This window comes from Salmo salar, chromosome ssa12, assembly GCF_905237065.1.
Source record: "Salmo salar chromosome ssa12, Ssal_v3.1, whole genome shotgun sequence".
Taxonomy (NCBI): domain Eukaryota; kingdom Metazoa; phylum Chordata; class Actinopteri; order Salmoniformes; family Salmonidae; genus Salmo; species Salmo salar.
Window position 1 is genome coordinate 56,228,590 of NC_059453.1, and position 16,519 is coordinate 56,245,108.

Below are 16,519 nucleotides of genomic sequence, written 5' to 3' on the forward strand. Positions count from 1 at the left end.
TCTACCATACCCATAATGAATATCAATCTGAGATAGTTCTTCCATCTGGACCTGTGTGTACACAGACATAAACTCAGAGAGAACATGAAAGACCAATACACACACTGACACTGAGTTGGGTTTTGAATTAAAGTTTTAATCCAAAGTAGAGCACACATTACAAATTTAAAGTGCACCGACTTTGATTTAATGTTTTAATAAAATATAGCTACATGTGTTGAGGGGCTCATAAAGTATTGAGAGAAAATACCTATTCAAATACCTTCTTGTCATAGACAGGAAATGAAAAAGGAAAAAGAAAGATGTTGTAATTATTATTACAGTGTGGACCAGTCAGTCTATGTATGAATTAGGTTTAACAGAACATGACAGGGTTGTCTAGTACAGTTATATTTTAAAGGGGAACTGCACACACTGATCTGGCTTCATTATTTGGCTTGCTCCTCAAGACATGCTGGTAGCCATGATAGAAGCCAAATGTGAGTTGGGTTGGGGGTGTGGTTTGAAGTGGGTGCTTTTTGGGTGTGTCCTTGCCACCACCAAGACACACCCATCTGCCAGAACCTTGCCCACAGCTGTTTCCCCTCACTCAATCACAACACACAAACCTCCTGCAGGTTGAGTTCAATAACTACAGGCAGATGTATGGTGAGATGCCGGAGGAAGCTTTGAATAGGTCAGTAGTTTACAGAGTAACATAAGAAGAATGCAATTTCAGAATTGATGTACAGTAGTTATTCTGAGGAATGGATTGAAATTTACACAACGGTTACCTGGAGGAAAATGGGGGAGGGTCATGCTTTTTCAATTTTAGTCAAGGGGAGGGTTTAGTATTTTTTTTAAATCTAGTCCAGGGGAGGGTCATGTCATTTGTAATTGATTACATTTCTATATTTCTCAGTGTTTTAGAATTGGTTGCTTATTAGGCTATATATCAATGTGTGCCCGATACCGCCCATCATCTCTGATTCTCCGCTGGGCACGCAATATCAAGTGCGCCTATAGGCTATTTAGTATGGTCTCAATCAAATGCTCCATAGACTGTAGGCTACGAAGTGCATGCTCGGAGAAGCACAAAGTAAAGTTGTATTTCTAAGCTGCTGGGATGGTGTAAATAAAACTAGGCTGCATTACACACTGCAATGGATATTCCAAACCTTAGCCCCGGCCTGCTCTGCTCTTACTGATCAACAACGTTTTTGTGTGTTGCTTAACCAATGGCTGTGCTGTTTAAGGCTACAGTGGCAGTTCAGGAGGAAAGTCAAAGGCTTCGTCCTAAAATAATTTTTGATTAGTCTATTATCCTATTATACTAGTATTATCCTATGTTCTGTTCAGTTTGAGAAGGAGAGCATGAAGATGGGAAGGAAGACCGGAGGTAAACTTTGACAGCTTGCTACTACTATAATTGATTTGATTAAATACAGTAGGTTTCTTGACGAAGATGTATTTATCAGAGTTATTGACCTCACAATAAGCCAGATTCGAGTAACTTACATTGTGGTGCTTAAACTTGAAGCAGCAGCCGCGGCACAATCAATCAGAAATTAACAGCTCATGGTGCTGAAAGCAGGCAAATTCGAGTATTCATTTTAATTAGACTTTACTAACAACAAGAGTGCTTTGAATTGTAGCCTATTTCTTCCTATTTAAGAAATAAGAGGTAGACCTACGTGTTTAACAGATGAAATTAGGCTATAGGCTGCTATATCCATAGATTTGTCAGTCAATTTCTCCACCCACGATGCACTATTTAAATAGCCTACATCCTTGTTTGTGAAGAGTGGCAGGTAGCCTAGTGGTTAGAGTGTTGGACTAGTAACTGTAAAGGTTGCAAGATCGAATCCCCAAGCTGACGAGGTAAAGATCTGTCGCTCTACCCCTGAACAAGGCAGTTAACCCACTGTTCCTAGGCCGTCATTGAAAATAAGAATTTGTTCTTAACTGACTTGCCGAGTTAAAATAAATAAATAAAAGAGCTGTTAAGTTAAAACAAAGACTTGAATTGAGAGGGTATGCTATAGGCCTACTTTCTATTAAAGAAAATGGCAAAAAGCACAGGTCTACCCATTAGTTATCTTAAGATTTTGAAGAAAATTCAACAGATCCAATTATATAAAGTCATCTAGGCCTGTGCTTGCGCTTTGGTCCGCGATGCTTTAAGCTAGAAACAAGCTCTAGAGGAGACAAAAAATGTACTTTCCTTGGGAAGTAATCTAATTCTGTCACTATCAATTGGTTAAGCTATTCACTTTCTGTACAATAGAAGATGTTTAAACCCAGACAGCGTTTAGGAAAACACTTCTCGTTGGGTTGAGTAATGGGAGAAGAGTAGGCAGCAGTTAAAGTTTATATTTTTCTGCGTCGGTAAGCCTACTCTGTCTGGGATGGAAAGGAAGGCCTAACTTTTGAAAGTACCATGCTCAGATTCCTAATAAAGTCTCAGATTTAATTATTTGCAAACAGGGACCGTTTCGTTGCAAACAAGACAGACACACTGATTTGGCATTAGAGAAATATTATAAAATGAACACATAGGCCTATCTCTTTTCCATTCTTAGCCTGTCATTTCAGTAAATGGTGTAGTATGAAGAAATATTCAGATAGTATGTAAAATTTTGTAAAATTGCATGACATTTTTATAATGGGACATTTTTTCTCGGACCTGCAAAGCACGATGATAGATTCATGCAATTATTTTACTATAAAGGTGATCTTTGCACCCCTACTTTTGTCAATTCTGGTTTACTGGCCCACAGCCCTGTGCTCTATCAAAATTCCTGCGTTGCCATGCAATGCTTACGGGATGAAGAACAGTTTCTAAAACTGCATATTTAAGGCTCTGGTCTGTACAAGAAGTGAGGTTAAATGGTAGGTATGTTTTCTGCTATCCACTTTGTTTTAAGTAATATATTGGGTATAGAGGAGGGTCACAAAAACAAAAAAAATCTCCAAGTACTCAGGGAGGGTTTAGGTCAAATATATTTTGCTGAAGGGAGGGCCGTCCATTTTCATTTCAAAGGGGTACAAATTTCTCCATGTATCCCTTATTATAAATAATGTTCCCTCCCTAAACTAAGTGTTTTGATAACATTTCAAATGTAGTAACTAGTCCATGTACAGTGTTTTCTTTTTAATGGTAACTGTGTTAAGGGTTTTGGGCCATCAAGGAATGAAGATGATGAGCAATCGGCAAAGGTAATCTGTAATCTGCTGGCATCACGACACGACATCAACATTGCTCTAATTACAGTAAGAAGACAGTTGAAGAAACTTGCGTGGACTTATGGAAAGGCTCGGTAGGAAATGTTTTATATATAAACTCAGCAAAAAAAGAAACAACCCTTTTTCAGGACCCTGTCTTTCAAAGATAATTCAAAGATATTAACTTCACAGATCTTCATTGTAAAGGGTTTAAACACTGTTTCCCGTGCTTGTTCAATGAACCATAAACAATTAATGAACATGCACCTGTGGAACGGTCGTTAATAAGACACTAACAGCTTACAGACGGTAGGCAATTAAGGTCACAGTTATGAAAACTGGACACTAAAGAGGCCTTTCTAATGACTCTGAAAAACACCAAAAGAAAGATGCCCAGGGTCCCTGCTCATCTGCGTGAACGAGCCTTAGGCGAGGAGGCATGAGGACTGCAGATGTGGCCAGGGCAATAAATTGCAATGTCCGTACTGTGAGACAACTAAGGCAGCGCTACAGGGAGACAGGACGGACAGCTGCTCATCCTCGCAGTGGCAAACCACGTGTAACAACACCTGCATAGGATCGGTACATCCGAACATCACACCTGCGGGACAGGTACAGGATGGCAACAACAACTGCCCGAGTTACAACCAGGAACGCACAATCCCTCCATCAGTGCACAGATTGTCCGCAATAGGCTGAGAGAGGCTGGACTGGGGACTTGTAGGCCTGTTGTAAGGCAGGTCCTCACCAGACATCACCGGCAACAACATCGCCTATGGGCCCTTTGTTCAGGGACACATTATTCTATTTCTGTTAGTCACATGTCTATTGAACTTGTTCAGTTTATGACTCAGTTGTTGAATCTTGTAATGTTTTTACAAATATTTACACAAGTTTTCTGGAGATAAACGCAGTTGACAGTGAGAGGACGTTTCTTTTTTTGCTGAGTTTATATGTTTTATATTTATATTATTAAAAAAACATTCTCAGAACATTAACCATGTGTGTTCGCTTGTTCTGTACTGTTATGTAGTTTCGACCCAATGATTCGTCTGAACTTCGCGTCCTGCAGGTCCAGGCATGGATCAAAGCTGGCGAGACATTCAATGACGTCATCTTCACAGACGAATCAACCGTGGCCCTTGAGAAATTTGCTAAAAATTGGTACAAAAAAAAGAAGATCAAGCAAGCCGAGTCCCAAGCATCTGCTCAAACTCCGTGTGTGGGGGGCAATTTCTCGCCAGGGACCAGGCCCATATTTGATTTTTGATGGTAAGTTTGGCTATTTACAGAGCAAAAGGTACATAAAATATTGTAGCCTACACCTCATGGACTGTTATGTGTTCCACAATAATTCACCCGTGCCTCCTTTTTCAGGTATCATGGCTCGAGATTTCTTTGAGGAAGAAATCAAGAGATATGCTGGACCCCATGTCAGAGAGGTGTTCTGGGACCACATTGTTTCTTTCAAGGTAGGATTATAGCAATATTTTGTTACGTTTAGGCCTATGTACATGTATATTTCTAGTATTGTACATAATGTTTGCTGTTAGGCTAAATGTATTTTTTTCTTCTCCAAATGCAGACAATGACCCAAAACACACTGCCGCCCGGGTTTGCATTGCAAATGAGGGCTTAAACTGGGTCAAGACGCCAGCAGAGTAAGTAGACCTTTATGTAGTATAATAAAGGTTAAATAAAAATAAATAAATAAAATACCTACAACACCTACAGTAGGCCTACAGTATATTTAAACATGCTTTTTTTACCTCTATATGTAGGTCTCCTGATTTAAACCCGATCGAACTTGTTTGGCATCAAGATGAAAACAATCGATAACTCTGCCAAGCCGACAAGCAAAGATGAACTGGTCAAGGCCATCAAGATGTTTTTGCTGGAGATATTGACGATACAACAATGCAACAGATACATTGATCATCTCAGCAAGTTTTTACCTGTGGTCGTGGAGCTGGGTAAAAGTGCAACTAAAATGTAGTTTAACCACATTGTTTCGTTCAAGGTAGGACATCCACATTTGAATGTCTTTTTTTCTCGTTATTTTATTAACGAAAGCGTAAAGATGTTGATGAAGAAATACTGTACTGCTGTTTTGAGTTAGAAATGTAACCATTTAGAGTACTTAAGTATCGAATACATTGCAAGTTGAGGGATTTTCACAACAGCAGCCGGGCTATAGAAAGTCTATTGTCGTGCTAATAGGAAGAATTTGAATGATGGGCTACAACTGCTACAGTACACTTGTGAAAAACAAATGTTTGAAAACCTGTTTTCAAAATGCCTCCAGATGTCCATCACTACTGTAAATAAAAACACAGCATCTTGTTTACATCCTTTATTGTAACCACAATGTCACAAATAATTTGTATCTACCTTTCTAATTACTTTTAGAGTTTGGGATTTACAAATGTGTGCTTTTCATTTTTAGTTACATTGTTTGAGTTCGAACGTGCAGACTTTTTTTCTTTAAATGGTTGTTTTATGTAGGATGCTACATTTTTGACCAGTTGCAATTGTAAGTAGGCCTAATAAATAAAAAACGACTTCTATTAGGCTGTTAAGCCTCATAGCCTACCTCAGTCAATTAAGTTATTATATATAGGTCTAGGCTCCGAAGAAATAGACTCCAATTAAGCCCCCTTGTTGTTTGTTAAGTCAAATTAAAATGAGTATTATTGTTGAAATGAATTGCTCGACTGGTGTAGGTTTTCTCCATCTGTTGGTGTGCAACACTTGCATAACAAGTTAGCTATATTTTCAGCACCAGCCAGTGTTCACCTCCTATTGATTGTGCTGCGGTTGCCACCAGTTGTTTTTTAAACGTAACCTTTATTTAACTAGGCAAGTCAGGTAAGAACAAATTCTTATTTACAATGACAGGCTACCTCGGCCAAACCCGGATGATGCTGGGCCAATTGTGGGCCGCCCTATAGCACTCCCAATCACGGTCAGATGTGATACAGCCTGTATTCGAACCAGGGACTGTAGTAAAGCCTCTTGCACTGAGATGCAGTGCCTTAGACCGCTGCGCCACTCAGGAACATTAACCATGTGTAGGTAGATACGTGTGTAGGTACTGTAGAATAAACAACCCTTTACATCAGTGGCGGTCGGTGTCGTTTAAGATGAGGGAGAAGGATTTTTTTTATGAGTATGGCCTTATTTCTATTTCAGCATATTGGATGACTGTCATTCATATTCCATTCACCCAGTTCAATGTAACATCGATAGGTTTATGCTACTACACGATACTGACATTTTCCCTGTACCCACCATGAGGTTGCTACAACCTAGCCTATGAATTAAAGTTTACAACGTAGGTGCACAGGTCAGAGAATTTTGAGTAATCAATGTGACAGACAGTGACACATTCAATTCTGCCCTGCACACTCTTGCCTGCATCTAGCTGATCTAGGGTGTAATCATTAGTCCAACAGTTGCAAATGAGAGTTTCTATTGGACAAATTCAGGTATGTTTATCCCCATTTTGTTCCGTTTGCTTCTGTTTAAGAAAGTTAACAGAATCTGCGGAATGAACACTCCCCTGATCACACGCAAACAGTTCACTTCCATAGCAGCCACATAAAAACATCATGATCACTTTGATTGTTGTATATATACTTCCTTCTTGCAACCATCTACATGCTCTCCTCTTCTAACCTTTCCCTTTGCTTGTGGACTTCAGTGCACAACACATCAGCTGTCTGTGACCAAATCATGACCGCTACACACAGTGTACATTGTTGTCACATCATAGTCAAGAACTACTATAACTAACGTATTAGTTAACCCACTACAATCGTGCAGTACAGTTTACAGTCAGAAAGCAGTTTAGCAGTTACACCAGCGAGCCCCTTTGTTAATAAATAATGTTAAGCCAAAAGCTTACCTTGACTTGGAGGAGTTACAGTGCTGGGTAGCCATTGCCAGCTAGCTAACATATCATCCTTCTCTGTTTGAGCCTGGAGTTTGAGTAGGCTAAACTAGCTAGCTGCATTCAGTAACTAAGTGAAAGTGAAAGTAAAAAAAAAATAATACAACCAAATATAGCTAGCTCGCTCTCTTGCTTCTCCTTCGTTTTGGAAGAAATGTAATTGTTGAGAACTGTTCAACTAGCTCTGTCTTTCTCTCAGTCAACTACCCAGCTAGCACAGTGGATCTGGCCTGATAACGGCTGAGAGTCGGGCACTCGGCTGAGAGTCAGACTCGGCCTATGTCATGTGGCTCGAGTCTGGGCAGTATTACTTATGGCTATGATGCAGCGACTGCGCTCGGGCTGATTCTGGTGATAGTTATTTGGCCCAGATGTATTACTTGGGGCTCGGGCCGATTGGGGCTACTCTCTGGCAGATAATGACATGGGATGCTTTATATAATTAACATTTCATTATTTATTTTTCCATATTTTCTCATCGTTTCTGTGATCAAAATATACAATTGACATTTAAATGAAATTCTTTAAGAGTCCTATGTAGTATTTTAGTATTTTGCTGCTTTGTGCAAGGCAATTGATAAGCATTAAAAACCTTGTGGATGGAGCCTCCCGAGTGGCTCAGATGTTTAAGACACTGCATCGCAGTTCAAACTGTGTTGCTACAGATGCTGGTTTGAGACCTGTGCCAGCCGTAACCGGAAGACCCATGAGGCGACGCAGAATTGGCTCAGCGTCGTCCGAGATAGGGGAGGGTTTGTCCTTGTCCCATCGTGCTGTGGCGGGCCAGACACAAAATGTTTTTTTTTTTTGTGGATGGGTATAATTTGTATGTATAAAATGTACAATAGTAAAATTTAAAATGTCTAAATGTGGTAATTTTGTTGACATTTATTTACATTTGCATTGTGTCACTTCTGGGGGGATTCTGGTAAGATGCCGGCAAAGTCGGCTGAATTCTGATAGATGGAAACGGCCCGATGTACTTGGTCCGTTTCTGGGCAGTCCAACACCAGATTCCGGGCCAATTCAATCAGTTCCGGCCCCCCGGAAGAGGGCCGCTTCTGGGCTGATTCCTCATTGCTAGCTGGGTACTCACCACATTTTATGCACTGCAGTGCTAGCTAGCTGTAGTTTATGCTTTCAGTGCTAGATTTATCCTCTGATCTTTTGATTGGGTGGACATTGGGTGGACAACATGTCAGTTCATGCTGCAAGAGCTCTGATAGGTTGGAGAACATCCTCCAAAAGTTGTAATTACTGTGTAAGTCTATGGAAGGGGGTGAGAACCATGAGCCTCCTAGGATTTGTATTGAAGTCAATGTACTCAGAGGAGGACAGAAGCTAGCTGTCCTCCGGCTACACCATTGTGCAGAGTGCTGCTGAGGCTACTGTTTACCTTAATTGCAAAACAGTATGTTTTAATCAATTATTTGGTCATGTGAATATATTTTGTATAGTTTTATCTAAAAAAGGTAACTTTTTTAATGTTTCACTATTTAGATTTTTATGAAATTCACTGAGGAGGATGGTCCCCTCCCCTTCCTCTTCTGAGGAACCTCCACTACTTTTACATAATACCATAGAAGCTGGTAATATAACAATGTGCACCTTTCACCTTTCATTGTCATTCCCAGCCAATGCAGATGCTGTTCCTATTGACATTTTGTCTGGTGGTAATGGGGCTACCTTAGCGAACATGTCAGAGTGGTCATACCTTCCTGTGTGGTGTCCTGTATACAACAGAAATTCCCTGATCCTGGTGAAGAATACACAGGGTTGCTCCCTCCTCATATTGACTGATACCATCAATTCAACACAAACTCCAAGCACCTATTCTGCATACCAACTAGGGTCTTTCTAGCCTGGTTGCGTCTCTGTTCAGCGACTACATTCCACTCCTTGCCACACCTGTCATTTGATAAAAGAAACTGGCCTTGAGTGCCAAGGACTGGAATGTTAGCTAAAAAGACTGGTACCCAGACTAGGGTCATTAAGCAGGGCATGCAAACTATACAACTTTGGCTGTGGAGGCATTGTCAATCCGTATAAGGCTTTTCAGTCTGCTGTCCTTGAAACGCATTGGGGTCAATCAAACAATGGAGCCCTATTCATTGAAGGGAAGTGAAGGGAGGAGGAGGGGCGATTTGCACGTGAGCTTGATAAAAGGGGGCATGACTTGTTGACATAATTGTAATCCAAACCTAACATTCATTTACTCGTTGTGACTCACTGAGGTTCCAAACTCCATTTTAGACATGGCTGTCACGTCCACTCCCACTCCCCCTCTCTGGCGCTCATTGTCATCAGTTTACTTATTATTACGCACACCTGCCACCATCGTTACGCGCACCTGCGCCTCATGAGACGCATTTGGACGCCATCACTTCTATGATTACCTCCCCTATATCTGTCACTCCCTTTGGTTCTTTCCCCAGGCAGTATTAGTTATGTTTCTCATGTCTTGACGCTACACTTGTTTTGTATTGTTCCCTGTTTTAAAAAAAAATAAATTTACCCCCTGTACTTGCTTCCTGACTCCCAGTCTGCATTACAAAGACTTTGACACAAATTATTCTATTTACACGTTGTAGTACATTTTGACACTAGAATACATGTTTCTGACTAATATCGTTGCCACAGAGGTCGTTTTCAAAGGGATTTAGTTGCTTTTAGGGGCAATCGCTCTTTAAATGAGAGGTGCTCCTGGTACCTTTGGTGTCTCTTTGGCATGTGATATTTACTACAGGTTGTACTTCATTGAGAGACATTATTACACAAATCCTAACAAAGTCAGAAGGGGCAACATAACATATTTCATATATAATTGTTAGAAATGTACAGTTTATGCACATATTGTTTCCTCATGCTAAGGAAGCACCCCTCCTTCGTCAGAAGCAATCAAGTCAAGAGCTATCAAACAACCCAAAAATGTATCTTCTCAAAACACTGAACTACCTCGATTAATGTCTGTCAACTGTCTTCCATATCCATAACCCATGCATATGTAACAGGTTGATGTATCCCTACCCATGGCTGTGTTTTATGACTCTTATTGAGGTGTCCTCTGTGTGATATGGCTGTGTTATTGACGTATGCCCTCTGCCTCCCCAGATCACAGAGCAGCAGCTCCGGCAGACCAACGACCGCTTCAAAGCTTTCCTCAATGGAGACACCCAGATAGTGGCTGATGAAGCGTTCATCAACGCAGTCCAGAGCTACTATGAGGTACAGAAACCTAACCTCTCTCCCTCCGCTGTAACACGATGCTGTAACAAACCTACAAATGTGTAATCTCATCTTCCGACTGTCTCTCAGCACACCGCCGTCACAATACGCTTGTTGAATGAACCGTCCTTTTCTCTTTCTTTATAGAGACCGCTATCATGGGTTTTGTTTTCTGTGTTTCCTATGTGTTGTGGTGCTGAGATAGTGTTAGCATTCAATGCAATAGACCAGGCTGATTAGCTGTCATTTACTGCTGTAACTCAATTAGCATAGACATGAGTTGTAAAAAGACCCCCCCCAGCTCCCTCTGTCTCCCGGAACTGTTATCGGAGCTTTTCCTAATAAATCAAATCCGAGCTGTTGAGATAGTTTGTCAGTGTTGCTGAAAACAAGAGTGGCAGAGTTGAGATACAGAGTGGTAGAGAGAGAGAGAGATACTGTACCTCTTCCTCAGTGCTGCTCAGTGAATTGGTTTCTCTCTCTCTAACTGTAGGGCTAGGAATCACTCGTAGTGGGATGGAAGCGGCTGCTCAGTTTCTCAGCGCTCTGTTGCTTTGGCCTGAATTCCAGGGAACTGCTGTGCTTTGTGGGGGGAAAATGGTGGATGAGATGATGCGTCGTGTCGACACATCTATTCACTGACTATATGGATTAGCTAACACGCTATCCTTGTGCTAAAAAGGCTGCCATCGTACTCTCACCTACATTACAGTCACAATTCAACCAGTTCAACAATAGGAGAATTACGGTGCAGATAAAAATACCCTTATATGGGATTTCATTTTCTACCGTCCGCTATCCCACTAGATAGGTAGAGCACTTTATGATGGATATTATAATGTTGCATTAAATCAAATCATGCAATGCCCTGAAGGAGCTCCAAAACCAAAGCAATCCATTTGAAAACAAACAAGTACATTTTATTTAATTAGACAAAACGGTGACTCGATTGAAATACTGTAGTGTTTACCCACATAATGCTGGCTGGCCCATGTTGACTCCGATGCTTCAATGCACAGTAGTGCCAAGTTGGCTGGATGTCCTTTGGATGGTGGACCATTCTTGATGGAAACTGTTGGGCGTGAAAAACCCAGTAGCATTGCAGTTCTTGACACAAACCGGTGCACCTGGCACCTACTACCATACCCCGTTCAAAGGCACTTATATCCTTTGTCTTGCTCTTGCCCATTCACACTATGAATGGCACACATACACAATCCATGTCTCAAGGCTTAAAAATCCTTTCTATAACCTATCTCGTCCCCTTCATCTACACTGATTGAAGTGGATTTAACAGGTGATCATAGGATCATAGTTTTCACCCGGGTTTACCTGGTCAGTCTATGTCATGGAAATGTTTTGTACACTCAGTGTATATACTGACAAGAGGCGGGACCCAATAATGTAACTATGGCAATAAAGACAAGATTCTAGCCAATGAGATGGCAGATTCGCACGTGAACAACAGGCACAAATCTGATAGTAACGTTGTTTTTCTCTAAGATTTTATTTAAACTTTATTTAAGCAGGGAGTCATGCTGACACAACGGTCTCTTTCACAGATGAGTCCAGCATCTATAAGAGGATAAACACATCAATAAACAACAATTACACTATACATGAAAAACAAAAACAATCATATGAAAGAAACACAATCTTCAGTAAAATGGGCCTCTAACATCAATCTGAATTGCACTAGATGCACCATCTCCACCAACTTTAAGCAGTTTTGGATATCATTCCACATGACAGCCGCAAAAAAAAACGATAAGCAGATGTTCATACCTTGGTGAAGATCGAAGGGATCTCCAGTGTTAGCCATCCACGTCTGGTAACTTATATGTCTGAAGGTTAACAATGAGGTAAGGTATGGCAGAAGTTTATGCAAGAGGGCTTTATAGACAGAAAAATAGTCACCCTAAGTAAATATGAACAAAAAGGCTGTGAAAAACATTTCATTGTTGTTTATCAGCTTGATATTACACTCAATATATCACATGAATCTAACCTTTAATTTAGTTAAAATTCTTGGGAGAAAAAAAAAATTGTCATCAAGAAATCATTGGCACCCATGCATTTAGTACTTTGTGCACCCTCCCTTTGTCAAGATAAGAGCTCTGAGTGGTCTCCTATAATGTTTGATTGGGTGGGAGAACACATAGGAAGGGATTTGAGACCATTCCTCCATACAGAAACACTCCATGTTGATAGATAACAAAGGGAGTTTAGTCTGTGAGTCACCTCATATTTATACCCCAGTGAAACAGGAAGTTGTGGATTACCACTTAAGAGTTCCCAAAGACTCAGATGAACTTTAAAAAGTACAATCTTAACCGAAATATACATCAATTACATTTTGCTCATAAGAATTTCTAGGGGCGCCAATAATTGTGACATGTATGTTTTTGAATAAAATAATTTTTTATTGATGACAATTGTTAGAATTGTTTTTACAATTTTAACCCAGTTAAAGGTTAGATTAATATGATATTTTGATTGTAAGATCAAACTGATAAACAACAAGGACATTTTTTCACATACTTTTTTGTTCATATTTACTTAGGATGCCAGTAATTCAGGAGGGCAGTGTAGTAGGTTTTACCTGCATTATGTACCAATTTCAATTCAACAAATTCTTTCTGCAGGGCAATAAAGGCAGATTGAAGCTCTGACAGAGCCTGGTCAGCTGTGTAAATAGTGAAAAGTACCAGACCAAGAATTGGTCCCTGTGGACACCCATTGTTATGTCCAGAAATACCATCTTTAAATAAACACTGTGTTCTGTCTTTTATAAGATGCCACGTATATCCACTTATATCAATACAGTTCTAACAACAGAAACATTATAAAACTTAGACTCATTTAGCAAATTAGCAATTATATTTGATGTTGACAAAATTCAACATGCTCTCATTGACCTCCATACAAAAAAAAATAAACACTTGGTTTGCTTCACGCTGTATTCTCGCACGTACAGAGTCATCCATCTCACTTTTCCTCTTCCTCTCTGCTGAGACATGCCCAAATACAGGTGTCTATCTGTTTGCTGGGCCTAGAAGAACTCAATGCGCCAATGTCAAACAGGACAAATAGATTTACTGTTACAGGCTTGTGCAAGAAAGGTATCTCCCTCTCTCTCTTGTTCTGTCTCTCTCTCAACCCCCACTCTCGTTCTCTCTCTACCCACACACATCAACTTGATTATTTAATTCAGTGCTGTAAATACATAACATAACAGGGTTAAAACTACTGTCTTCTTATTGTAGTGTGTCACTAGTGTTTAATCACAGCGGACAATGTGGCCACAATTTAACTGTCACAGTGTAATGGATGCAGGGGCCTGATAGACAGTTTCTCTGATGTGTGTGTGTGTCCGGTGCTATGACAATAGCCTTGTCTTGCTCACTCCCCATCACTCTGTCGTTAAAGGGATGGAGGATGACCCTGAGAACTGTCTGGCCCGTCCATGGCTGCTGCCGCCACGCAAATGCACACACACACGCACGCACGCACGCACGCACGCACGCACGCACACACACACACACACACACACACACACACACACACACACACACACACACACACACACACACACACACACACACACACACACACACACGCGCGGCACGCACACAGTCTGCCCTGGATGCATGGAGGAGTACCGGCTCCTTCTATTGATCACACTCTGTCTCAGGGCTGAATGTAGGAACACACACACATTTCACATGGATAATATACAGTTGGCTGGGTTTTCCGTGCATCGGCAAGACAGAACATCTGCCTCTGGTAAGACAAGGGTGGTGGTCTGTGTCTATTTGTCAATAACAGTTGGTGCACGAAATCTAATATTAAGGAAGTCTGTAGGTTTTGCTCGCCTGAGGTAGAGTATATCATGATAAGCTGTAGACCACACTATTTAACGAGAGAGTTTTCATCTATATTTTTCGTAGCTGTCTGTTTACCACCACAAACCGATGCTGGCACTAAGACCGCACTCAACAAGCTGTATAAGGCCATAAGCAAACAAGAAAATGCACATCCAGAGGCAGCGCTCCTGGTGGCCCGGGGAAATCAGGTCAAACTTAAATCTGTTTGACCTGATTTCTACTAGCATGTCATACCTTCAACCAGAGGAGAAAAAAAAACTCTAGACCACCTTTACTCCACACACAGAGATGCATACAAAGCTCTCCCACGCCCTCCATTTGGCAAATCTGACCATAATTCTATCCTCCTGATTCCTGCTTACAAGCAAAAACTAAAGCAGGAAGTACCAGTGACTGTTTTGTTAGCGCAGACTGGAATATGTTCTGGGATTCATCCAATGGCATTCAGGAGTATACCACCTCAGTCACCGGCTTCATCAATAAGTGCATCGACGACGTCGTCCCCACAGTGACCGTACGTACATATGTCAGCCAGAAGCCATGAATTACAGGCAACATCCGCACCGAGATAAAGGCTAGAGCTGCCGCTTTCAAGAAGCGGGACTCTAATCCGGACGCTTATAAGAAATCCCGCAATGCCCTAAGACGAACCATGAAACAGGCAAAGCGTCAACACAGGACTAAGATTGAATCCTACTACACCGGCTCTGACACTCATCGGATGTGGTAGGGCGTGCAATCTATTACGGACTACAAAGGGAAACCCAACTGCGAGTTGCCCAGTGACGCAAGCCTACCAGACGAGCTAAATGCCTTTTATGCTCGCTTTGAGTCAAGCAACGCTGAAGCATGCATGAGAGCACCAGCTGTTCCGGACGACAGTGTGATCACGCTCTCCGTAGCCGATGTGAGCAAGACCTTTAAACAGGTCAACATTCACAAGGCCGCAGAGCCAGACAGATTACCAGGACATGTACTCAGAGCATGCACTGGCCAACTGGCAAGTGTCTTCACTGACATTATCAACCTCTCCCTGACTGAGTCTGTAATACCTAAATGTTTCAAGTAGACCACCATAGACCCTGTGCCCTAGAAAGCAAAGGTAAGCTGCCTTAATGACTACCGACCCTTAACAAGTCGGTAGCCATGAAATGCTTTGAAAGGCTGGTCATGGCTCACATCAACACCATCATCCCGGAAACCCTAGAACGACTCCAATTCACATACCACCCCAGCAGATCCACAGATGATGCAATGACACCTCACACTGCCCTTTCCCACCTAGTCAAAAGGAACACCTATGTGAGAATGCTGTTCATGGACAACAGCTCAGCGTTCAACACCATAGTGCCCACAAAGCTCATCACTAAGCTAAGGACCCTGAGACGAAACACCTCCCTCTGCAACTGGATCCTGGACTTCCGGATGGGCCGCCCTCAGGTGGTAAGGGTAGGCAACAACGCATCTGCCACGCTGATCCTCAACACGGGGGCCCCTCAGAGGTGTGTGCTTAATCCCCTCCTGTACTCCCTGTTCACCCTCCCTTGACTGCGTGGCTAAGCACGATTCCAACACCATCATTAAGTTTGCAACAACACAACAGTGGTAGGCCTGATCACCGACAATGATGAGACAGCCAATGGGGAGGAGGTCAGAGACCTAGCAATGTGGTGCCAGGACAACAACCTCTCCCTCAACGTGATCAAGAAAAAGGAGATGATCGTGCAATCCCCCATTTTCATCGAGAGGGCTGTAGTAAAACAGGTTGAGAGCGTCAAGTACCTTGGTGTCCACATCCCCAACAAACTTTCATGGTCCAAACACACTAAGACAGTCATGAAGAGGGCACGACAATACCTATTCCCCCTCAGGATACTGAAAAGATTTGGCATGGGTCCTCAGATCCTCAAAAAGTTCTACAGCTGCACCATCGAGAGCATCCTGATTGGTTGCATCACCGCCTGGTATCGCAACTGCTCAGCCTCCAACTGCAAGGCGCTACAGGGGCCCCAGAGGCCCTCAAAATTGCCAAAGACTCCAGCCACCCTAGTCATAGACTGTTATCTCTGCTACCGCATGGCACTCGGTACTGGAGCACCAAGTCTAGGTCTAAAGGCCTATTAACAGCTTCTACACCCAAGCCATAAAACTGCTGAACAGCTAATCAAATGGCTACCCGGACTATTCGCATTGAACCCCCCCCTCCCTCTTTTTAGGCTGCTGCAACTCACTGTTTCTTATGTATGCCTAG

At 41.9% G+C, this 16,519-nt stretch overlaps 1 protein-coding gene across 12 annotated transcripts in view; it reads left to right on the forward strand.

Moving 5' to 3' along the window:
- LOC106565329 (calcium-dependent secretion activator 1) overlaps positions 1–16,519 on the forward strand; it is a 159,228-nt gene that overhangs the window by 37,822 nt on the left and 104,887 nt on the right. For all 12 annotated transcript variants that reach the window (XM_014132305.2, XM_014132306.2, XM_014132309.2 and 9 more), the window contains exon 2: positions 10,268–10,381. In XM_014132305.2, the coding sequence (XP_013987780.1) occupies positions 10,268–10,381 (114 nt within the window). The remainder of the gene's footprint in view (positions 1–10,267; positions 10,382–16,519) is intronic.